The following is a 24,061-nucleotide window of genomic DNA, read 5'->3' on the forward strand; positions in this document are numbered from 1 at the left end:
CCATCAGGAAAGGCACCGGGGTCACTGCAGGCTTCTGAGCCAGGGGGCTCTGCCCCAACACCCCCCAGGAGCCAGCAGAACGCTCACATTCAGCAGCAGCACTGGAGAGCCCCTCCAAGTTGGCTGACATCTACTCACGGAAGCTATTACAGAGTTCCCTTCATCCAGCTGGAAACAAAACAACCCCAAAGCAAGAGTTTTCCATTAGGTACTCGCAGAATCCCAGGCTGAGCAGTGGCTGCTGCTGCTGCCAGGTGGTTTAGCTGAGTTTCTCAGCACGACACCCGTGGGTGTGCACGTCTACCGCGAGCATCCAACACACCCTGACAACCGGTCCCCAGAGCCCGGCAGCATCGTTCAGCTCACCTTCCAGGAATCCATCCCAGCGCTCACCTGTGCACTCAGGACTGGTCCCAGTCCAGGTCCCGTTCACTGTGCAGTGCCTGCTCAGCACTCCTGTGGAGTAATAACCCTCCCGGCACTGGTAGATAATGGAACTGGAGAAAATCAAGCCGTCGTTGAATATAACCCTGGCGTTGCTGGGGGTCCCGGGGTTCCCACAGGATATAACTGGAAAGCAGAATGGCAAAGTTAAAAAATCTCCCAAACAACCGAAAAACCAGCCACAAATAACCCCCCAAACCAACCCCCCAAGGTTTTCCTCCTGCAACTGACTGTTCTCAGTGGGTGTAAGATGAGCTGTGAAGCCCCTGGATCGGCTCTGACACAACGGGCTGTTCAGTGGGAAATCAGCTGCATTAATCCAAAGGATCCCAGACTCCACTCCCCAGCTTGGAGGCAGGGCTCCCCCTTGCCAGGCAGAGTGTCCTAAGGATGCAGCCAGCATCCCTGGGGCAAAGGACTGGAACAAACCCACTCCTCCTCAATCCCTGCAGCCAGTTGGTTCCCAAAGCCCCAGCCTGGCTCCTGTCCTGGGGGCATCCTGCAGCTCACGCCCAGGGCCAAGTATCCTCCTCCTGCCTGAGGGAAGAACTTGCATCTGCTCATTGAGGAGCTCTTACCCCAGTTTTTAACTTCCTATCTAGTCCTAGAGCTTAACAAAGCATGTGGAGACAAGCCTGGAGTCCTTCCAACTTCCAGGAGTTTGGAGCACAGACCTGAGCATGCCGCTCGCTTCCAGCCCCTTGGAGATGCCGACAGCTTTGCAGACTTCAAAGGAAGGAAAGCAGCAAGGGAGCCTGCTGCCTCCCCACTGTGGCAGTGCTCATGGCCTGGCTATGTCCAATTATGCTTTCAGAGGAGGGAGAATATTGTGGGAACACAATTATAGGTTTGTCAGCTCCCAAGTTTTATGCCTAAAGTACCTCGGCACCACAGCAATAAAAGGGCATCGGAGTGAGCGGTGCTGCACAAAGCCCTGTCATGACAAAATAAGCACCTGCAATAATTGCATCCAGCCCTCATTTACTCTGAAATTACAGGACATAAAAGAAAATCACATGAATCAAGGAGAGGCTTAAGCCTCATGCTCCCAGCTCTGTGACAGGGAAATTCCTCGCTCCCACCCCTCCCCAGCAACGGGCCACAGCCTCTGTGGGAGCATCAGCCTGTGCAGGCACAAGGTGGGCAGGGCACCAGTGTGACCTGTCCTAGGGACCCTGCTTTGGCAGGGGGTGGGACCCCATGGGGTCTGTGATCAACCCAGCCATCCTCCACGGGCAAACACAACTCAGAGCCCCAGCAGAAAGCAACAAGCACAGGCCACCAAGGCAAGGAAACAAGTCTCCCTCAGCCCACAGCTTGGTATTGCTGACAGCCCCTTAACACAGCAGCTCGCTGGAGACGGATCTGTTTGACAGGAGGAGACTAATAACCGCCCAGGACCGCGTGGCGCAGCCACTCTGCGTGGCACTACAGCCACCCCAGCCAACGTCTCCGTGATACACGGTGTTATTTCCAGGAGATGCTGGGATAAAAGTCAGATTCTATCATCTCAGAAAAAGCTCTGAATTAAGTGTTTCTCTGCCTGCCCATACATCAGCTGCTGTCTCCTCTGCCGTGTATGTCTGTGGCTGAACACGGGCAGGTGACCCAGAAAACATGACTTCTGTGGCTCCTTTAATCACAGCCTGCATCAGCTGTGACCTGTATAGGCTGGATACAAAAAAACCACACCCCATAAATAGAAGGATGAAAGGATTGAACTTTTAAAGTAACTATTTAAATATAAATAGGGTCTACTCATGCACCTGAGCGGTAATTCATTCCCTCTGGCCTCAGTGGGAGATGTAAAACGAATTGGGCCCCAAAAGAAAACTCATCTGGGGGTTGGTTTCTGAGCAGGGTCTAAATCCTGAAGAGCCTGGAAGTACCCACTCACCCCTCCTTAAGGATCTCACACCCAACTGACTCTAAACTAAGTTAAAATTCAAGAAAATGAGCTGAAAATCAGGTGCATCAAACAGGTATTTCTAAGAGATGCTTCTGCTTTACCCGGGGAGTATCTGAGGACATGATGCTTGGTTGAAATGACTGATGTGCCAAGAAAGGTCTGACTCTGCTGCAGCAGGGCATGTGAGGGATGCTGAGAGCTCCTCCCGCTCCTCTCACCCCAAACTTGGGGTGTGCCACACTGCAGCAGACACAGCAGCCCAATGCAGGAGTCCAGACCCTTCAATCCCCACCAGCACATGCCTGGGCTGATGCTCTGAGAGCCCTGAGCCCGAGCACAGACTGTCTGCCCCACACCAGCCCTGTCCCCTGCCTGGCTGAGGAGCACTGCAGAGCACTCCAGCGATGCCAAACCCCACTGCTGCTTCTGAAACCTTTCAAACCTCCCTGGGACTTACAGACTGGTACAAAACTCCTCACCTTAGGGTTTTGGGGTCTGTCTCTTTCTCAAATTTTGTTCCTGCAGTTACTTTATGAAGTCCTGTTTGAGCAACCCCCACGGCAGAGCTTGCTGAACACAACTACCTCCATCCCCACACAGCCTGCCCGCAGCACGACCTTCCCCAGGCAGCGGGATGGGGGGAGCTCAGCCTGGCAGGCTCTGAGCTCCTCTAAGTCTAACAGGAGATGGCACAGCGGGGACCAAACACTTGAAAACGCCTTCCTGAGCCCTCCTGAGACCTCAGCTGCTTACCCTGACCTGGGAGCTGTAAGCTCCTTTCAACACTTTATTGCTTCCCTGGGGCTGTCTCAAGGTCAAGGGCACATTGTGTGTGTTGTTCCCCCCCCTGTTCCTTGCAAACTCTGACATCTCCCATTATCCAACAGGACAGGCTGCTGACGGGTGTTGGAGCTGGTCCTGAGACTCTTCCCCCCTCCCCAATTCCTCCTCCTAGAGAAGAACCAGTTCTGACTTTGAGGACGTGTGCTGTGTGCCTGTGCTGGGGCGGCCCAGGAGCAGAGGCAGCAGGGACAGACACGTCTGCCTTCGCTCCGGATCACAGCCAGAGCTGCTCCCTTGATCCCATCGCTGCTGGGGGGAGCTGGGAAGCTTCTGCCTGCTACAAAGTGGCCTCTGCTATATAAAACATCACAAAGCTCAGAGGCGTTCCGGAGCTCAGCAATAATTAATTTGATTCCAATCCATGGGGTTTGGGTTTTTACCCCCCCAAAAAGCTTGTGAAGATTCCCCCTTGCCTTCCTGGGCTTTTTTTTCCTCCACATTTCACAGCGAGAAGCTGCTGGGCAAAGAGAGTTTTTCCTGTGGGTCCTGTCCAAGCTCAGAGGCAGCATCCCTGCACATGAACAGAGTGATGCTCAGCATATGGTCAGAGGGGGCCATCGAGCTACTCCAACACATACCCCTGTTCTCCAAAGCACCCCAAGCCAGGGCAGGGTGAGGGGAAAGCCCTGCTGCTCAATCGTTACAACCATCAGTTCTCCTTCAGGGCTCTGCTGCCATCCCACTGCCTGGCTGAGATCCCCCCTAATGCTGTCTTTGGACTCTCCAAGCCTTTGCTTCAGGAGCTGATACTTCAGGAAAGGTAATTTCCATGCTGTTTAATTTAACCAGTAACCCATCAGCCACCTAACTACACAGAGAGAGGAAGGAAAACAAGCAGATAGGACCCAACTCGCAGCCTGGCCCCTTTCCATGTCTGCAGTGGTCAAACATGCTCAAGACCAAACTCTTGGGGTTTTTTCCCAGCTTTATCACTTAAAACAAACACATTTCTGTCTACTGAGGCTGCCAAAGAGCAGCCCAAGCCCTGCTGTATTTTGGATGCAGTTTTAATTCACCTGGAGAAACGATAAACAGAAAAGCAGATGTTCTGCTTGGCTTTTAAGAGGAGGAGGGAGGGGGGAGCAAGGTACAACTGATGAGCCTCCTCCTGCACCGCTCCTCAGTGAGCACAGATGTGGCATCAGGAGGAGGAGAAAGAAGGGGAGGAAAAAAAGCATCTAAAATTTCATTTACACTTTAAATGCTTGCTGGAAATTAAAGCTAAATGAGGCCTGAAATCTGTGATTTTGGAAAGCCAGGGAAGCCACTCTTCCTGGGCACGAGAAAGCCACAGCTACAGAAGAGAGACTGAAGCAGGACTCCCCGAAGGAGTCCCTGCAGTTAATTCAATTCCAAACCATTTCTGTATTTGGGAAAGAGCAGTTACAACTCCTTCCTGCCTCTCTATTCCTCTGGTTTTCTGAAAAAGTCTTCCAGAGGGGAAAAGGTGTCGGGATTCAGAGCTGATGAGTTTCAAGGTGACCCTCAGTGAAGCTCAGTGCTCCCTGCTGCTGCACACCCACCCTCTGTGGATCAGAGCTGTACCTGTCCCAGTCCCTGAGGATCAGAGCTGTACCTGTCCCTGCGGATCAGAGCTGTAGCTGTCCCAGTCCCTGCGGATCAGAGCTGTACCTGTCCCTGTGGATCAGAGCTGTACCTGTCCCAGTCCCTGAGGATCGGAGCTGTACCTGTCCCAGTCCCTGCAGATTAGAGCTGTACTGGTCCTGGCACAGGAGGACATGGACAGCCAACCACCAGCCCCCTGACTTCAAAGCCCAGCTCACGCTTTGCAGCTGAACCCATTACGGCAGCACCCTGGCTGTCTCCGAACCGGAGCCATCTGCTCCTCTCCCCTCCTGTCTCCTCTGTGTGCTCCTTCACAGAGGGCTGTCCTCTCCTGCCCAACGCACCCAGACCCTCTGTGCTCATTTAGCAGCTAATCTGGAGAGCAATTTGCATCCCATTCCCGGGGCAGGGAGCGCTGCTGACCTGCATCAGCCTTGATTTCACTCCATTATGGTGGCTGCCTAAGTCAGAGAGCTGATGCACCGCCCGAGCTGCCCAGCCGCCCTGCAGCTCTTCCACGTCAGCAGAGATGCCTGTTCCTCCTTCCAAAACACCTGCCTGGGCACTCACAGCCCCTCATCTTCATTTGCCCTGAATTCAATCCTAAAATTAATCTCTCCTGGTCCCTCCCCTGTTCCAGAAAGCTGGAGGGCAGCGCTCAAGGCGCAGTCAGAGGAACACCGTGCGGCGCAGGCATCTCGCTGGGAGTGCAGATGACAGGGACACAGCACACCACTCACCACTGTAAATGACTTTCCTACGTGGGCCAGTCAGCACTTAACACTAAATGACTACATTATGGGCATAATGTTATTATTATTCATAAAATGTGAAGGGAAAAAAAAAAATAATAGATCTGCCAGGGATCTGCATTTTGGTGCCTCTGGAACCTGATGGGTTATTTATCCTGAGATTAATGAACAGAGCCTTTCCACCCAAAGAAAAAAAGAGAATTAAAAAAACCCCCACCCTGAGACTGAGTGTATTAATAACATGATTCAGTGTCTTTTCAATCAAGAGCTCCATCAATTTGGAATAAATTTCCAATTCATTTCTAAACTCTCTCTGAGCTTTTTGGCTTTCAAATCAGCTGGAGAGCAGCACTTGCCCAGGTCTCTCTGCGATTGGTATCCTGCCTTGTTCTGGCTTTGTTCTTTCCCCAGCTGATTTTTAAACGTTTTTATAAATCAGTAGCAGTGAGCAGCACAGCTCAGAGAATCCGGCTGGGGGCTTATTAGATTGGATTATAGGGTCTTACTCGATTCCTTCAAATGGAAAAATAAGGGGTTTGGGGTTTTCAAACACAAAAATATGCTTACTGGATTATAATTTGCATTTTGCATTTCTGCTTAATGTAAATGACTCCTGTGTGTGCCAGTCCCAGCTTTGACATTTGTCATCCTGCTGAATTTCCTCAGCAAAGAAACAACTCAGTCAGTGGTGCTGGACCCACGGATCTTACACAAACTGGGGTGTTTCTGATCATCTGCTTGTGTGTGTGAGGCACCCCAGTGACCCCCAGAGCGAGCATCCCCCTCTCTTCGGGGGATGATGGAAGCGAGGACCAGATCCCAAAGGCTCTTCCTACTCTAAACCTCAGTCTAGATGTTGCTGGGAACCTGGATGACCTGAAACTGTTTGCACCATCCCAACACACCCCACATGGTGAAGCAGAGTTGGGCACCCAAACAGCACTGAAAAACTCTCCTGTGAGATGTGACCTGCAGATGTTTGACAAGGGGAGAACCACAGAGTCACCAGGTCGGAAAAGACCTTTAAGATCATTGAGTCCAACCATTCTTGTCCTCTACTAAACCATATCCCCAGGTACCTCATCTACCCATCTGTTAAGTGCCACAACCCCCTCCCTGGGCAGCTGTTCCACATTACTTAGAACTGGGGCTCTCAATACACAGAGTATTTGGAGGAGATCAAGGGTACTACTGCTCACAGCACCGGGCTGTCCCCAGCAACTCAGAGGTGGGTGGGCTGGCTGGGCAGCCATCCCTACTCAGGAGTCTGGGGACACCCACGGCAGGCTTGGTGTGCCTGGGATGGAGAAGTTACCTTCACACTCTGGCTGCGTGCCGCTCCAGGAGCCGTTGGCTTGGCAGGTCCTCTCGGATGAGCCCCGGAGCGTGTAACCGGGCTCGCAGCTGAACCTGACCACGCTGCCCACGTCGAAGTCATCTCCCAGCCCGATGCCATGGGATGGGATCCCCGGGTCACCACACAAGCCCTGGCTGCCTCCTGGGAAGAAGAGAGCACAGTATAAGCAAGCCACAGGGCTTGGCCCCTCTCCATGACACGTGTTCAAAGGGCCGGCACACAAGCGCATCGTGTGGCCGACTCGGTTTAACTCCGAGCAGGGAAGTTCCAGACAAAGCATCTCCTGACTCTGGAAGCCCACTGGTTTGGAGCTGGTTGTGAAACACAGCCATAACTCCTGAATCTCAAGACGGAGCCCTCGGCAGCTGCAGCTGCTTTACCACGGCAGCTGCTCCAGCAGACAGCAGCTCGGCTGCCAGCGTCAGTCATGTGGATGCTTTCCCTGCGAGCAGAAATTACGACATGCTCCAAGCCACCCCAGCACGCCCTATTGTATTTGCAGAACAAGAAGCTGTTGGGTTTGGAGCAGAGAGGTGGGAGGGATCCAGCTGAGAAACATCCGCTCCTACAAGTTGCAAACACTTTGAGCTGCTGGCTCTGGGCGAGGGGGACAGGAGGAGGGGAGCAGCTGCAGCAGATGCCTCGCGGGGGCTTCTCCGGAGCAGGCTGGAGAGATGCCCACCTCCTTTCGGCCTGACATGGGCTCACACAGCGTACGCCTGTTCTTGGCTTTCTCCACTAATGATCTGTGTAAACACATCCTTCCCCCAAGCCAGAGAACTATTTCACTCCTGCAGCTAGTAATGAAGTTCCCAGTCCCTGGCCCTTCTGTGCCTTGCTGCAGGTATGGCCTTTGCAGCACTACATGTGATACAAACCATAATGAGCATATTCATCATCCAAGGAACGTACTAGCTTGTAAAAGGGAAGGGGGAGAACGCTCCAGGTTTGGTATTTTCTTTCACATCAAGGCTGCTATCAAAAGTCTTTTGTCTCATCTTGCAAAAACTGCTGTGGCACTGCAGGGATCTTCAGAGATGGAGAACCTCTGGCAAGGGATGCTCTGAGCTGTGTTCTGCCTCTTCGCTGCTTTTCTAATGGTGCTGCCTGAGTTTGGTGTAAGAGAGGAGCCTCTTCCCAAGCCCTCAGGTGACAATTCCTGGCTCTGAGGTACCGGTCAGCCACTTGGCCCCAAATCAGAGACGACCTGTCAGATGCCATCAGCCTGGGTCTAAAGCTGCCTCCATGAAGTCGCTCCGAAAAAATCACCCGCAACAGATGTCAGCAGGAACTAGTCAGAGCAATGCTGAATGTCTCCAAAAACCCACCCGCAGAGATGACAGGAGAGACAGGGAGAGCCACATGGGGAAAAGGCACGAATTAGAGCAGAAAACCCTTCCGAGCAGCTGCAGATCAAGAACTCTGCAGACACGGCTGCCGAATACGAGGATGACTCCGCCCGATGTCTTTTTCCCTACCAAAGCAGAGGTTAAGCTTGGTCAAGTGGAGCTGCTAAATCTAAGTGGCATAATTAAAAATTAACACTTGTCCCAAATGCTCTGCTCCAGCTACGTTCCTGTTCTGTCTGCCTCGGCGCTCTCCAAGGAATGAGTGATGGGATAGTGCGGGGAGGGCTCCGTGCAGCATCCTCCCAGTCCTTCAACACCCTTCCTTCTACCGGAGGCCAACAGCTGAGCTCTCAGTCCCCCAGGGTCAGGAAGGGTTGGCAAGCCCATCTCATTGCACCCCCATGACTCTGACCCAGGTCTGACCCATCAGGGACTTACTTTTTCCTTGCTTGTTGCAAGCTCCTTCTCAATACAAGACCTTTATCACTCTGGCACAGGAATGGGGATGAACTCTTACTGCCAAACGGCTCTCAGTGGAGACGCTGATGATGTGGAAACTCATTGTACCAGCTTCCACTTGCCTTGTGCAGACCTGGGACTACTATGGTGCTGTAACAGCAGATGTCGGGCCCTGGAAAGGGGCCACATGGGCTTATTCTATTGGAATGGCATGAGAAAGAAGGTCAGATGCTGCAGTCGGGATGCAAGGGACTGGTTTTGTGTAAGACACATTCATCCTGTTCAGACTCTGCATGGAGAAAACTGTAAAGCATCAGGCTGCAGAACACCTCCTACCACGAGCATTTGCTGCAGTGATTTATTCCTCATCTTGTGAGCTGAGCAGTTTACTCTCTGCCAGTGCTTATCATCCAAGTTGCAGGAGCCAGGCTAGCTGAGGCACAGTGATTTCCAGTCTCTTCCACCATCTCCCTCCGTAGCACAAGCATTTCTCCAGCTCAAAGCACATCAGGCTGCCCCTGTGCTGGATTAAAAGGGGCAGCAGAGGACAGGACTGCCCCCTCCCGAGCTCCCCAAAGCCCACCTCACCTGAGCAGTGTGGCAGGGAGCCGCTCCAGCGCCCGTCCAGCTGGCACATCCGAGTGGAGTTGCCGATCAGGGTCCGCTTCCCGAGGCAGCTGTACCGGACCACGGAGCCCACGGTGTACTTGTCCCCCGAGATCTGAGCGTGGGGTGGGGAGCCGGGGTGGCCACAAGACACCACTGTAAGAGACAGATGCAAGAGCTTCAACCATGAGGAACCACCCACGATGCTCCTTTAAAGGCAGATGCTGCCTGTACCCAGCAAAGTTCTACATGTTTCATTGCTGCACAGGATATTGGCACCTCAAACCCACTCCAGATGCACAGTGGCTCGTGCCACAGTGAAGATGTGGCACAGCAAACCTTGCAGCCATCTCTGGGGGACATGAGCTCACCCTGTAAGAGCTGCCAAGGGTTTGTGTGCAAATGAAGAAATGAAGCCTTGACATGAAGAGGCATTTTTGCAGCTTATCCCTTCTTAAACACAAATATTCCCAAGTCCCCCCCATCCCATCAGCATGAGGTCCTGTGGCACAGAGCTGCAGCCGATGCTGCTGGGTCACCCCTGAGTAAAACTACACCCTGGCAGATTCAGAGCGCTGCTTGTTTGACCCCTGCTAGTAAAACCCCACCGCTCACACTAATTAATAGGTTTGCTTTAGCTCTGCAATCAGCGGTGGAGACAGCGTGGCTGCTGACAAACACGCTGACAGATCCAGGGGGCTGCGAGACAGGGTTGGATGAGGATGCTCAGCGTGTAAAGACCGTGCACCGCTCGGTTTCTGAAGGAAAGCGTCAGCAACGGGTCTCTTCTCTCCCTCTGCCAGTGTCTAAAAATACCAGCGCTGGCATTAGGTAGAAAACATGATGTATGCCTCAATAAAAAGCAGAGCACGCGGCTGTTTGGGCACGTGGGCGTGGAGATATACTGGTGCAGAGCTGTGACTAAAACCAAGGACGCTCTGCAAGGAATGGGTTTGATAGCTAATACTTAAACTCACACTGTAACTAACAATTTAATAACAGATACTCCAGCAGACTCAGCTCAGCTTAAAACCTGTGGCGGTACCGAGGTTTTTAAGGGATTTACGTGCACAGTGGGGAGGATGTTTTTCCTGGCGTGCTCAGCTCTGCTCCAGTGTACTTTACTTATTGGACTCGCTCTCCCACCCCTCAAAGGGATCAACTCTGGTCTGCTCTTGCCTCCTGAGATAACACTCGCAACCTCAGCTTGTCTGGCATCCACCTTCCCCATTTATTATCCTCCTGGTAACTTTAGGTACCCAGCTATAAACTCTTTAAAGGGTTTCAGCACTGAAGTCTGACACAGAAAACAGATGATCTGCAAAAATCTCTTCCTCTTGTGTCCTTTAAACTATTTAGCCCATGAATCCACATCATCAGTCATAAAACTGGCCTGAGTTTCCAGTTTTGAGAACACCCACAAATCTTCCAAGTCTGTGGACACCCAATATTTTAAGGAAGGGGCTCAGTTCTATGTGTCTGTCAAGCTGGGGGCTGAGGGAGCTCGAAACATCAGGCTCCTGGGTCCGACAAGGTAACCTGCATCTCGGAGCCCCCGGGGCTGTGGTACCCGCTGCTGTTATCACTTGTCAGTTCCCCGGGGCCTGTGCAGGGGGCTGCAGATGTGGGAAGGTGACATGCTGCTAAGGAAGGGGAAGGGAAACGTGCCAAGCACCACTCTGTGTGACGAGGTGTCGAAGGAAAACGCAAGATAAATCAAAGAAAGAAAGAAGAGAAGGATGGATCGCAGCTTTGGAACAGCTCAGTGGATTCTGAGTTAAGGGGCTCCCTTTCTGATGGCTTTGGGGGGTTTGTTATGCTGGGAACAGGAGATGAAGCTGCTTTAGTACCCAGGACAGCACACAACTTCTGTATTTTATCTTTCCACACGCAGGTTTTCTATGTTAAAGCCAAACCACCCCCCCACCCAGTGCCTCCTCATTCTCCCTGCAAACCCCCATGGGCTGAAAGGGCCAGGATCCTGCAAGGGGGACACACACATAGCAAAAAGCCATAGCAAAGCCCCTTTAGCACCTGTGTCGCAGCAGAATCAAGGCTGCATTTATTTCACCATCACACTGTGGCTTCCCTCCCCCAGAGCTGCAGGGCTGAGTGGGTGTATGGAAACTCAGCCCTGCCTGAGCCCTGCTAAATACACTCCCATCCTCAGCCAGGCTAATTGCACGCTGCTTCCTAGGAAGATCTGTGCTGGAGAAGTTCTGCTGCCCCTCTCCACCTGTGATGCTTTTCCTGGAGCTGCACGGAATCGGAAAAACTCAGCAGGAGCTGCCTTCCCCTGCAGATGGAAACCACCTCTAAGAGGATTCCTCTCCTCACACCACCTATTTCCCTTCCACGGGCAGGATCCAGAGGCCAGCGAGCTGATGGAATAATTCCCAGGGGTTACGAAGGGTTTGGAATCCAAGACCTTTTCCATGAGCATTCAGCTAAGCAACAGAACCCCCCCCCCCATGGGATGAGAGCCGGTGGTGGATGGGTGGTGTTATTCTGTAGCACTTACAAAGACACTGCGGGAGGGCCCGGTCCCAAGTGCCATCCCCCTGACAGGTAAGGACATGGGTACCCAGTAAGTAATATCCATGGCTGCACTGGTATGAGACAGTTGTTCCAAAGCTGAATCTGTGAGGACCACTCGGCTGCACTTGACGGATGCTGTTTTCCAGGTGCCCGGGGTCAGTACAGTTTACAACTGCAAACAAACAACAACAACACAAACCAAAGGGTGTAACAAAGAACAAAGGATTCTCCAAAAATGCGCAGGAAAAGCAGGGGGAAAAGTTGCAAATGGCATATTCAACACTTTAAAGTGTGGGGGTTTTTTATGGCTTTGGTCTTAGTTTTTAAGATTGAGGCAGAATAGAAGAAAATCCTTATTAAAAGGAAAAATAGAGAGCTGAAGGAATCCTCCCAACCCTCACAATGCTGTGTGAGGCTCAGTGGCTGTGCCTTGTGCTCAGGACCCCGTTACCCAGCTGAGAGTAACTCTTTCCTTGACTGACACAGGACCAGTGTGGACAGAGACAGGGGATTAAGGGCTACGGGGGGAGAAGGGTGTGTGGGGAGGGGAGGGAATTCGGTAAGTGAACCGGAGTGCTAAGCAGGGCAGCCTAGGAGGAGGAAAGGCTCTGCACAGAGACCAGGGTGTTTGCTTTGAGTAAACCAGCCCAGAGTTACCAGGATGGGCTCTGCTACGGGTCTGGCCTCACCCCCACTCACAGCCCAACGCCTGGGAGGGTGCTGGGCTCCGCTCTCAGATTTGAGTGCAGCCCAAGGGAACGAATAATCCGACTCACAGAGTCCCCAGAGCTCCAACATCACTTGCACATCCCTGAGGTTACGCTGGCTTCAAGCAGGGCTTTAAGGAACCCAGAGCAAGCGGTGGGGAGGGCACAGGCAGACCTGCGTTGCCCAGACTGGGTGCAGGCTTACCGCGGCAGGCGGGCAGGGTGCTGCTCCACTGGCCGTTGGCCAGGCACTGGGACTGCGACGCTCCCTCCAGGCGGTAGCCGGTGCTGCACACAAACTTGGCCACATCATTCAGGTTGAACTGACTCCCTTGGGTCAGGCCGTTGGCAGGGTTGCCCGGGTGGCCACAAGTGATGGCTGTAAGCAGAAAACGGAGACGGTGCTTTTCTTTTTTTTTTTGGCCCTGAAAAAGGTGGATTATCCTTCCAAAACAGGTTCCCGAGCAAGGAGACCATAAACCACCCCCCCATCAACCCCAAAACCCACACGGACTTCAAAGATTTGCAGCCAGCTCTGTCGAAACACCGACTCCAGCTGAGAGCACGGTACCTCTGTTCCTTTTCCCGGCCTAAGAAATCCTCTGAACCGCTCTCTAAGCAGCTGAGTGCCAGCATCCCACTGACTGACGCCGTAAATCCCTGGAGCTCCTCTTCAAAAAGCCCAGCTACTGCTATTAATCTATTGCCTTACATTACCCTGGGCATCACACACAGAGTCGTGAAACCTGATGTTTTCCTCCCTCTCCCCGGTGTAAGTCAGATGTACGCTCGCTGCAGTGTAAAGTTACACCTGGAGGGATGCTTAAAAGAGAGGGAAAATATGAGAGAAATCAGGTTTCTAGTGTAGGGCCTGGAAAGCTTAAATCTTCCTGCTTTAAGTTGGAAAAGCTTTGGGGGGAAAAACCTTTCCTTCTAAATCCCCCAAACGAGGATTCTGGTGTAGCTCTTGTACCTGTGGCTGATGTCAGCACAGGCCAGCCAGGAGTTAAAGGGCTAAAGGGTCCCAGAGAGGCTGTGGGGAAGGGAAGGGAAAGGATGGGACGGGAAAGGATGGGACGGGAAAGGATGGGACGGGAAAGGATGGGACGGGAAAGGATGGGACGGGAAAGGATGGGACGGGAAAGGATGGGACGGGATGGGAAGGTGTGGAGGTAAAGGTGGAAGGGAAGGGAAGGCAGGAGCAAAAGGAAGGGAAGGCACAGAGGCAAAGGTGGGAGCAGCAGCCAGTGCAGACAATGCTGAAACTCAAAGTGCTTTTGCCAGGGCTGCTCTGCTGGGCTGGCACAGGGAGGCTGCAGCCCAGAGCCCTTTGCTGGAGCCCAGCAGTGCGCTGCGCCGCGCCGAAGCAGCGGCAGGACGTGCCACAGAGGGGGTTTGGCTGCTTAAGGAACATGACACCTTCCCACAGCCGAGGACGAAGCAGTATTGATCACTGTCAGGCTGCAGCAGGGTAATGGCCCATCAGTACAAGTCCAGCAGTTCAGCTGTGCAGCTGCCAAAGCCAGAAGCTGGAGGGGAAGATGAAATTCCCACAAAAGATCCATAACACGTTTGACTGCCAGGGCTGGACTGTACCACAGGGACGGGAATTTATTCCTTATGCAAGCTGGTGACAGGCACGGGGTCTAAAAAATATGAAGCAAGACAGGCTTTCAGTGCTGCAGGAAGCAGATGTCAGGTTCTCTGAGGTGCTTTGGAATGTGATTATATATGTTTTGAAACAGGTGATGGATTCTGTCCCAGGAAGAAGGAAAAAAAAAAACCCCAAAAAGGCTCCCTGCAGTTGGCAGGGATCAAAACGAGCCGCTCGCTCCGAGGGAGCGACTGAAGCAGGTTTAAAGAGAAAATATCAGGACAATAGAAATTATAATGTGCAAACACACGCAGTGCCCTGAGCTTCTTCAGAAGCCATAAAGCCTCGAGGCATCTAATTTCAGAGCCCAACAGCGAGCTGCTTTAACGACATGAAATTTATGTTATCCATAAGGCCTAATGTAGTGCAATAACTTCAAGGCCAAGCTCTGCACCTTTACACATCTCTGCACAAAAGCTCGGTGGGCTTTCAGGTGCCGGAGTCAGAAGCTGGCACAAAGCAGAGCCAAAGGCACAGCACAGAACCAGCCCTGTACAGGTTTAGCAGTCAGGAGGCAGACACAGCAACGCTCATCTGCTTTGTTACAAAGGGTTTGGTCCCTCCCCAAAGAAACAAGATGATCCATGAAGATGGATGCTGAGAAAATCCTGCTCTTCCATAAACCTGCCCGACAGCAGGAGCACCTCTACCGATACCGCTTCCTGAGCCAAGGCTAGTCTGGATGTACTTGGCCAGTAAAAGTGAATTCAAACTTTTCCAACAGAGCATCCTCAGACACAAGAGTAATTCAGACCTACTTACAGAGCCAGGGCCAGCCTCTCCAACAACTCTTCTCCTAAGAAGCTCATGCAGAACCCCAGACAGCCTCCAAATTTTGGAGTCTCTGCTCAGCTTGACAACTTCAGTCTGTTTCTTACTTTCAGGCTGGGATCTCATTTCTTACCGTGTATCTTGGTGTTACTGTGCCTCAGCACATAAGGCTCGAAACCAGACAAGAGAGATCAGAAGCAAACAACTGGAGAACCACGATATGAAATACATGGATCACACCGTCCGTTGATAAGACGATGCTTAAACTTAGTAACACCTTAAGAGCTCCAGAGACTGACTTAATGAGCTTATTTACTGGAAAGATAAATGAGCAGGTTGGACAAGGTGACTCGTGACTGTGGATTAGAGGGGGAGAGAGACTGGTTTTCCTCCAGCACAGAGCGTGGGTCTCAGCTGGGCTGTGCCTGGGAGGGATATGTCTGTCTCTAACCTCCCCGCACCTCGATAAAGGGTGGTCTCCTCAGAAACCACTCCAACTCAGCTCACCTGTTAGGAAGTTAACGTAGGAAACCCACCAGAGAAAGGAGGCATTTCCACAGCAGAGAGAAGGAGCAAAGCAGCCAAAACAGCAGCAATGCCGCCCCAGCCACACCTCCTGGTGTCCTACATGACAGCAGGGATGCTCGTGCAGCACGCTCACTGTGTGTGTGCAAAGCACTTGTACACAGCCAAGGGGGGGTGTAAACTCTGGTCAACGGCCTTTCCACGTGCTCCTGTCCTCTGCCCATCACCGGGGCTAAAGAAATCTGACGACATACTTACGCACACAGACAGGCGTCTTCCCAGACCAGCGGTGATCCTGCTGGCAGATCCGCACCGACATCCCGATCAGGCGGAACCCGGGGTTGCACTGATACACCACGCTGCCCCGGTAGTTGTAGTTCTCCCCGTTGATCTGCCCGTTGACGATGGGGCTGGGAATGCCACAGTGCCCCGCTGCAGGAGGGAGACAAGGAGAAGCACTAAGAGCACGCGCCCGAAGGCACCCCATCCCACCCTGACCCTCTGGGTAGATCCGAACTCCAGACTCTGCAGTCATAGATAAACCCGGAGCAGCAGGAGGAAGAGCACATCATTTTTTAGAGCTCTCCTCTCCAGTCTCAGCACACCTCTGCTGAGCAGTAAGGGATCAAAGTCTGCTTTCCTTTCTGTACCTAGGTAATGCCCTACTGCTGGAGCAGCGCTGAGCCCACTCTTGGCTTCCCTCATGAATCAGCATCCAAAATTTCACGTTCCCTCCCAAAACACAAGCAGGATCTTTTACTCCCCCCTCCACCTTCAGATGCTCCACACCTACCCAGGCACCTCACTTCTGCTCCGCTCCAGAGCCCGTTGGCCATGCACTCCCGCACGCGGGACCCGACCAGGGTGTAGCCGGTGTTGCAGGAGAAGATGGCTGTGGCCCCGTAGCTGGTCAGCGTCCCGATCTTGTTCCCGTTCGGTGGGGTCGGCAGGTCTCCACACGAGATAACTACGAGAGGCCCCAGAGGACGGGTCAGCAAAGCCGGGCAGGGAGCTACGGGGGGTCTTTTAAAGACACGCGCTCAGGGATGCCCATCACCACACATCACTACTGGAGTCAGAACGGAGTAGGGACGATCATTAAAGAGTTACACAGCCAATAACAACAATTCAAGTCATGTCACACGAGGTGACAGATGTAAGAGCTGTTAATACTTCTGCTTCACAGTGCAAGGGAAGGACCAAAGATAAGACACACTGGAAAGGAACTATAGAAGCTTCTCACACAGGACTATTTCTATTATTAACCTGTTGCTGGTTAATATTATTATTACAACTATTCATATATTATTATTATTAACCAGCAATGGGTTAATTAACCCATTCCAGGAAACCTGTCTCCCAGGAAAGCCACAGAAGGTCATGAGATTCCCAACCAGAAAGCAACACCCAGCTCTTTCTCATGCCACGACTTCCAGGACAGAGCTGATTTCTGAAGTTCAGACCCAGAGAGGACACCTAGCTGAACGCCTGGTTTGCAGGGCGCAGCTGGAGCCTGGCCAGGAGCCCATGCCAATGCAGCTCCCAGCCACAAACTTCAACTCTTTATTTTATCTACCTTAAAAAACAAATCTGCAAACCCTCCAGAGCGTTCGCACTCAGCAAGACATCAAGAGACTCGTGCTGGGTGCTTCTGACCTTTGTGCTCTGCCAAGATCCTGTCACTTGAATTTAGGTGGCAATAATGCTAAAGAGATAAAACGAGGTCAGGCTCCTGCTCCTGGATCTGGCTGAAGAGCTGAGCAGGGGTAAAACTCCATCCGTCACCGCAGCTGGCAGTGGCATCTCTACAAACAAAAGGGAGGCACAGGAGGGAAGGGAGAGCTGCCATTCTGAAGGAGAGATTTCTCTGTCTCTATCTGCACTTAGAGAGAAAAAAACCCCTCCACCCTTGTCAAAAGGAAAGATCCAAAGCACAGCAGTCGTGTCGGAATGACTGAGTGAGCTCCTTGTCTGCCAAGAGAGCGTTTTGTGATTTACAGGTGACACTGTTACCCTTGTAAACTTGGCTTTTGCATAAAGCTGGAAGAGGTTAGGGTTTAAATCAGAATTTTTTATTTTCTTTCTTAAAAGGAAACTTCAGAGCATCTGGCACCAGCGACAGCGAAGCTGCTGGGACCCGACAGCAACAGATGAGCGAATGTGCCTGAGCTCCTGCAGAACTGCTTCGATTACACCAGGAATCAGATCAGCAGATGACCCCTCCCTGCATCCAAACCCTCTTCTACCGGAGCAGTTCCCCAGCCGCGCTCTCAGAAGCTGCCAAGAGCTGCTGGGGGCTGTGGTGTGTGTTTGCACACTGACAGCAGAGCTTGCACACCTGCCGGATGGAGAACAGAAAGCCCATCCCGAGCCAGACACCCTGTGAAGCTGGACCTGCCCCAGCACAGCTCCTGAGCCTCGCTCCCTCTTACTTTTACAGGTCGGCATGGGTTCTCCTATGCTCCACTTGCCGGTGGCTTGGCACCTGATGACCCGCTGGCCTGTGTAGTAGTAGCCAGGGTCACAGATGAGCATCAGCTGGGCGTTGTAGTGGTACTGGATCTCGTAGGTGAGCCGCCACCGGCCGTGCTCGACTGCGATGCTGTTGATATCAGGACAGGTGACAGCTAAAAGCCAGACGTGGTGAGCCAGGGAAAAGAAACAGGACAGACATGGATCAGTGTTTAACTCCAGGGCATTTGGGGGAGCTTCAAGCAAGGGGGATGGTCTTAGCATCTCTGCTTTACAGGTGGGAGGCCAAGACACCCTGAGAGGGGGCACCAGACCCAAGCCACACAGGATTAGAAACCCTGTGTCCTAAAACACTGCACCCCTGAGGCACAGCCATCCAGGCTGGAGCTGGCTGATGTTACTGAAGGGCCCTCCAAAATCCCCCGTGGGGCCGTGCTGCCTGCGAACACTCACCCACACACTGCGGGGGCTGGTTGCCGTTGCTCCACTGCCCTGCCTGCAGGCACTCAGCGCTGGGCTCCTCCCCGGGCTGCAGCTGGAAGCCCTGGTTGCAGTGGTACACGGCTTTGGTTCCCACCGTGTACTCCTTGCCAAAGACAACCCCGTTCTTGGGGGCTCTGGGAACTCCGCAGGAGAGAGCTGGGAAGGAGGAAGGGGGAAAACACAGCTGAGGAATCAGTCTGCTTCCAGGTTTATTTAGGGATTTGTGGCGAGCGAGATGCAAACACCCAGATCCCCACACTCCCCTGCTCACAACAGCTCCAGCCCCTCTGCTCACAACAGCTCCAGCCCCCCCGCTGAACCCCAGAAACTCCAAGCAGTGCCCACTTCCAGGGAGGGATGAGATTTTCAGCTCCTGCCTAGCAGTGAGGTAACAGCAAAGCTGAATACCAATTTCCCCTGGAAGAGACTCTGGCTCTTGCTCTAATATCTGTAACACAAAATGCATCAACACACAATTCCAAAGTTTTCACAGCGAGATAAAGGATTAGATGGCAATAACACTTTGTATTTACATCCCACAGCAGCAGCAACCTGAAACCCCTTTTTCCAACAGCACTTCTGGGTTACATAAGGCAGCAAATTGTATAATTATGTTGTGGCAGAAGGAAGGCTAAATATAGCATCACGGCTGAGAAGGTAAAGGGGGAGAATTCAGGGGAAAAAACTGATAAACAGGCATGATGCCAAATGGCTGCTCGAGATGGAAGCACTTTGGAGATGATGCTCAGCACCACTCCTGCTGAGGTCCTCAGTTCTGTGGCCAAATAGGGCAGAAGGGGGACAGGCAGGGCACAGAGATACGAGCAACAGCCAGGTACCCACAGACCAGAATCATGTTCATGTATGCTGCAGGAGTTTTGCAAGGCATGAAAAGCCCTGGTGCCCCACCAGCATGGGGAGTCTGGCATTCAAATCTGGGTTTATTTCTCCATCAGCATGCAGAAGAGCTGGGACACAACCCAGACTGGGCTCCAACACCACCACGGAGGATCCCAGCCCTCTCCACGTCTTGGCTCTGGGGGAAGCCCATCTCACTGGGGCTGGAGAAGCAGAGTCAAAGTCACCTCCTGGTGTCACAGACCCCACTGAGCGCTCAAAAGGAGCCACCAAACTTCTCGTGTGCAGCACCAGACGAGCCACTGGAGCTTTCAGTGGAGGGGACCTGGGAGGTCCTACCTCCCTTTCCCTTCCACTCCAAGTCCAAGATGCTTTCAACCCACTGCTGCTACACATACCGGCCAGAGCCCCAGCCCAGAGCACGATTACACAGCACCTTGCAGATGCTGGTGTTGCTAATAGGTGTGAGTAATTCAGCAGGCTCATATTAGCAGGATCAGGCACATCCCTGGGTGAAATGATAATCACACGTATGTCACTTCATCGAGCTAAGGAGCTTGGCGAATCTCTCTACAAGGCTGGGTGTCTAGACAAGCAGCCACGCTGAATACCAATGTCATTCTGAGGCAAAAGAAGAGGGGACCTGGGAAGTCCTACCTCCCTTTCCCTTCCACCTGGCAGTTCTCTTCTGATGGCTTTCTGATGCTGCATCCAACCAGAGAGGCTGGTGAGAAAGCTGACCCCCATTCCATGACGCTGTCCCCAGCAAAGCCTTCTCCTTTCTCTGCTCAGCCCTTTTCCAAAGCTCATCACCTCTATTTACCACCAGGAAACTGAGGCACAGAGACTGAGAGTGAGGGACCAGGAGTGAAGAAAGAGACCGTGGCCAGCTGTGCTCCAGGTCACTGAGCTGCCACTCACCTTCATCTCTCTGCAGAAGGGACGAGTTACTGCTCCCTAGTCCTGTCCAGCAAGCCCCCTCTGCCCCTCAAGCAGCATTTAGAGTCCTTCCATTGCATAGTCCCTGCCCTGATAGAGATGTTGGCAATGCCACAGCACTGCTGGGCCAGACACAGGGAACAACAAAGTCCTTTAAAGCCACTAAAAATGAGTCACCCTCTTCACCTACAGACGGTCGGGCTACACCACCAAGGAGGACAGGACCAGGGAGCCAGCCAAGGTTGTGAGCACTGCAGCATCACGTGGGCCTGATGCCCTGCACCCACGGCAGGACCCTGTCTCCCCCACAGACCCAACATCCTTGAGCAGACCGTGCTGTTAGCAGGGTTTTATTTACAGAGCTCTGCACGAAGCAGAGAAGTTGGATTTTTTGGGGTGGCAATAAATTCACCATCTGCTCCAAAGAGCATTTCAGAAGCTCAAACCATGGGCACTGCAACCCAGGGATGACACGAAGCAGTAGTTGTTCCAGGGGAAAGCAAACCACCATTTGGCTTGGAGAGAGCCATGGAGAGCAGGGTTGAGGGAGAAAGGAGTGCTTGCAGGGGGGTTCAGAGGTACAAAGACTCTGTCTGCAGGAAGATGATGTGCTAGGGAAAGGGACAGAGGCTGTGAAAGCAAATTCTGCAGCTGGGATTCCAAAAAAACAAAGCAGCTTAAAAATAGGCAGCAGAGACAAAAAAGACACATGAGATCATCTTGTGTTCTCCCCCATTGTGCCAAAGCAAGATTGTTCCCTGCAGAGTATTCTCTGCTCCTTCCATAAATGTCAGCTAGGACAGAGCACGTAGTAAAGATTATTCAGAGGGGATGGGGAAGGGGGAAGAGGATTATGGGCTGGCAGAAGGGAGCTATGGGAAATGCCATTTGTTAACTAGACCATGTGTTTACGGGCACCCCAGTTCCCCTCCTCCTGACACAGCTCATTGTGGGAGCAATTTATGCAGTGTTACAGAGTCCCCAAACCTCTGCCATGTGGATCTGGCCACCAGAAAGGATGAGAAGTTGAGCACAGCCCAAAACAAGAGGTTGCCAGTTGGCTTGGAGAGCAATGCATTAAAAAAATAAAAAAATGTCAAAGGAAAAAAGGAAAAGGCTGTTGGGTTTGATGTAGCTGGAGTGAGGAAGAGCAGAGCCAGCCCTGGCTATCAGCTGCTCGAAGCCAGGGGGGGGAGCTGCTCTGCCATGAATTCTCCTACTGCTCCAGCTTCTGCCTCTCCCTCCTTCCCTCCCCTCCTGTATCCATCTCTCAGCACCTGGTAACCATGGGCCAGTGTCACGGTTCCTGGTGGGAGTACAGGGAAACAGAGGGAGGAGGTGACTTTCCCAAAGGTGTTACAGTTCCTTCAGCCTCGGGATCTAACACAACCAGTGAGATCTCATCACTGGATGGAGACACGCTCTTCCAGAGGGCCATCCAGCACCAAGGTCCAGCTGTGATGCTAGGAGCTGGACCCCAATTCTGCCTCTGTTGGCAGAGGGAAGTCCTGCTCCAGCAGAGCCAGGAGCTTGCCAGCACCCAGGAGCCCCCCACATTGCCACTCGGGCGGTGACAAGTCACGGGCGGTCTGGTCCTGACTCCTCCTCTGGTGGCCTGGGCACCATGATCAGGGACTGCTCAGGGACCAGTCCTGCTCTGAGTCTGTGCTGTCAGGCGATGCCTCACCCCAGCATGTCAACCTCCCCACACCCCCTGCCCTTCTCTACCTCCTCCCCACCCCAGCATTTAAAATCCACTCCCCATTTAAAATCCATTCCCTGTCACACCTTCTGGAGCTGAGAGCAAGGCTGAGGTGGCAGCCCAGCACACCTGGGCAGTGAGGGCTCAGCAGCATCCCCACCTATTCCTGATTACAGCCCTTCCTCTACAAAGAGAGACGTGGTACATCAGAGAAACTCCTTACGCTGGGCTAAGGATTCGGGAGGCACAGTTGCCATGACAGCCCCTCGCACCTCCTGCTCTTGCTGCTTCATTCATTTGCTCCCCTCCATGGCATCACAGAGGTTAAACTGCTACCTTGGTCCTGCCCAGTTTCCCAGCTCCCCTTACAAATGGGATGGGGCTCAGGGTCTTGGTTTACTGCTTTCCACTCCCCTTTAAATACAGACACCCTTGAGAGGGCTCGGGTGGAGGTAGGGCACCCACAGCATGAAATCACCCTTCCAATGCAGGGCTGCCTGCACCCCCAAGGGAACTAAGGGATTCAGGAGCACAGAAGGGATTCTTCAAGGCTCTATGGTACCTCCCACACCAAATAATCCTTCTTTTCCTTATGGCTTGGACTGGGCAGCGATGCAGACGCTGCAAGGAGATTTCTCCTGTGCTGTCTCTGTTCTCTGGCTAGTTTCCAGGGAAGTCAATGCAATATTAATCCCTCTGGAACATGGATGAATGTTCAAAGGCACTGAAAGGCTCCATCAGAATAAAGATGGGCATTTTATCAACACAAAGGAACAGGGATGATTGGCGGATTGAGAGAAAGGTGCAATCAGAAAGGCACCACAGTGAGGGAGACAAACTGGCACAGAAGCCAAGCCCCCCCCCCAGGGTGCAGCGCCCCGTCCTCCCCTCCGCTCCCACGCCGGGAAGGAGCCCTGTGCTGAGTGCTGCATGTCATAGAGATTGCAGTTAATGAGGAGGACATGGGGAAGGAACAACTAACTACGTGCCTAAATCTTACAGGAAGCCAAGAGAAACCAGGCACCAGCCCAAGCCCAAGGAATTTCTCTTCTCCCAGGAGGGCACTTCCAGAAACACCAAAGGAATTCCCAGTCACTAAGACCCAGTGGGACCTGTGCTCCTGCCAGGCTTTCCCGATTCTCCCAAGCAACAGCTTCTCCCACCCTTGGCCGAGGCTTGGCTGTGTCTCTTCCCAGAGTTAAACACTTCCAGCACAGAAGCCCTTGCAGAGGATGTGCTTTTCCTTCCCCACCCCAGGACAGACAACGACCATCCAACTCCTGACCAGTTACTCCCTTCCCTCCTTGTTCACCTATTCCCAAGCACTGGGATATAAGAGGAGCCCCCCCATCCCTTCCCACCTTCAACTCCAAGCCTGCTCTCAACAGGGAGCTGGGGGCATTACAAGAGGTCTTTATTTTCACACCAGATTCTCATGACAACACGTCTGCCTCCTCTCACCTTGGCACAGAGGGATCGCTTCGTTCCAGTGGAAGTAGCCCTGCGGGTGCTGGGTGCAGGTGGTGGTGCTGTGGCCAACAAGGCGGTAACCGGTGTCGCAGGCAAAGCGGACTGTGCTGCCGGGGAGCAGCCCTGTCTGGCTGAGAATCAGCCCGTGGGCTGGCGGCTGCGGGAGGCTGCAGTAAGGAGCTGGAGAGAAGGGCAGAGGGGAAGAAATAAGGCACAGAAAGGGTTGGTGCATCGAGATGAATTCCCTTCCCGTGCTCAAGAATTACACTGCCCTTCCCCTAACCTCAGGCTGTACGAGAGAGAGAGAACTCGGGATGGATAAGTACCAAGTCAAAGGGGCACAGTGGGCAGGGCTACTCTCCAAGTTTCCCTCTGCTCTAGAAATAAAGACTAATTTCTGATAATTAAATATTACTTAATTCATTTACTGAGCAAAGCCATTATTTATTTATGACATGCTGGCAAGTTCTCAGCCCAGTTCTGGAACTTCTGTTAATTAAGATTTGCTAAGTTCCAAACCACAGTAATTCATCTGAAAGGAGTTCTCAGCAAACACCCAGCATCCAGCAGTGGTTTTGTGCTGAACAAGCAACTGAGGCTCCCTGGTCCTGCCCCTGTGTGGGCAGCAGCACAACACCCGAGCAGGAGCACAGTGTT

General features: G+C 52.7%; 1 protein-coding gene across 1 annotated transcript in view; it reads right to left on the reverse strand.

Annotated features, from left to right (window-relative positions):
* The window catches only part of CSMD2 (CUB and Sushi multiple domains 2), a gene marked incomplete at both ends in the record, with an annotated part of 270,482 nt that overhangs the window by 14,115 nt on the left and 232,306 nt on the right, over positions 1-24,061 (reverse strand). The window contains 10 exons of the mRNA XM_084274397.1: positions 394-570; positions 6,830-7,012; positions 9,268-9,441; positions 11,807-11,995; positions 12,736-12,909; positions 15,739-15,981; positions 16,274-16,447; positions 17,913-18,107; positions 18,406-18,591; positions 23,396-23,584. Of these exons, the coding sequence (XP_084130523.1) occupies positions 394-570; positions 6,830-7,012; positions 9,268-9,441; positions 11,807-11,995; positions 12,736-12,909; positions 15,739-15,981; positions 16,274-16,447; positions 17,913-18,107; positions 18,406-18,591; positions 23,396-23,584 (1,884 nt within the window). The remainder of the gene's footprint in view (positions 1-393; positions 571-6,829; positions 7,013-9,267; positions 9,442-11,806; positions 11,996-12,735; positions 12,910-15,738; positions 15,982-16,273; positions 16,448-17,912; positions 18,108-18,405; positions 18,592-23,395; positions 23,585-24,061) is intronic.

This window comes from Gallinula chloropus, assembly GCF_964237585.1.
Source record: "Gallinula chloropus genome assembly, chromosome: 22".
Taxonomy (NCBI): Eukaryota; Metazoa; Chordata; class Aves; order Gruiformes; family Rallidae; genus Gallinula; species Gallinula chloropus.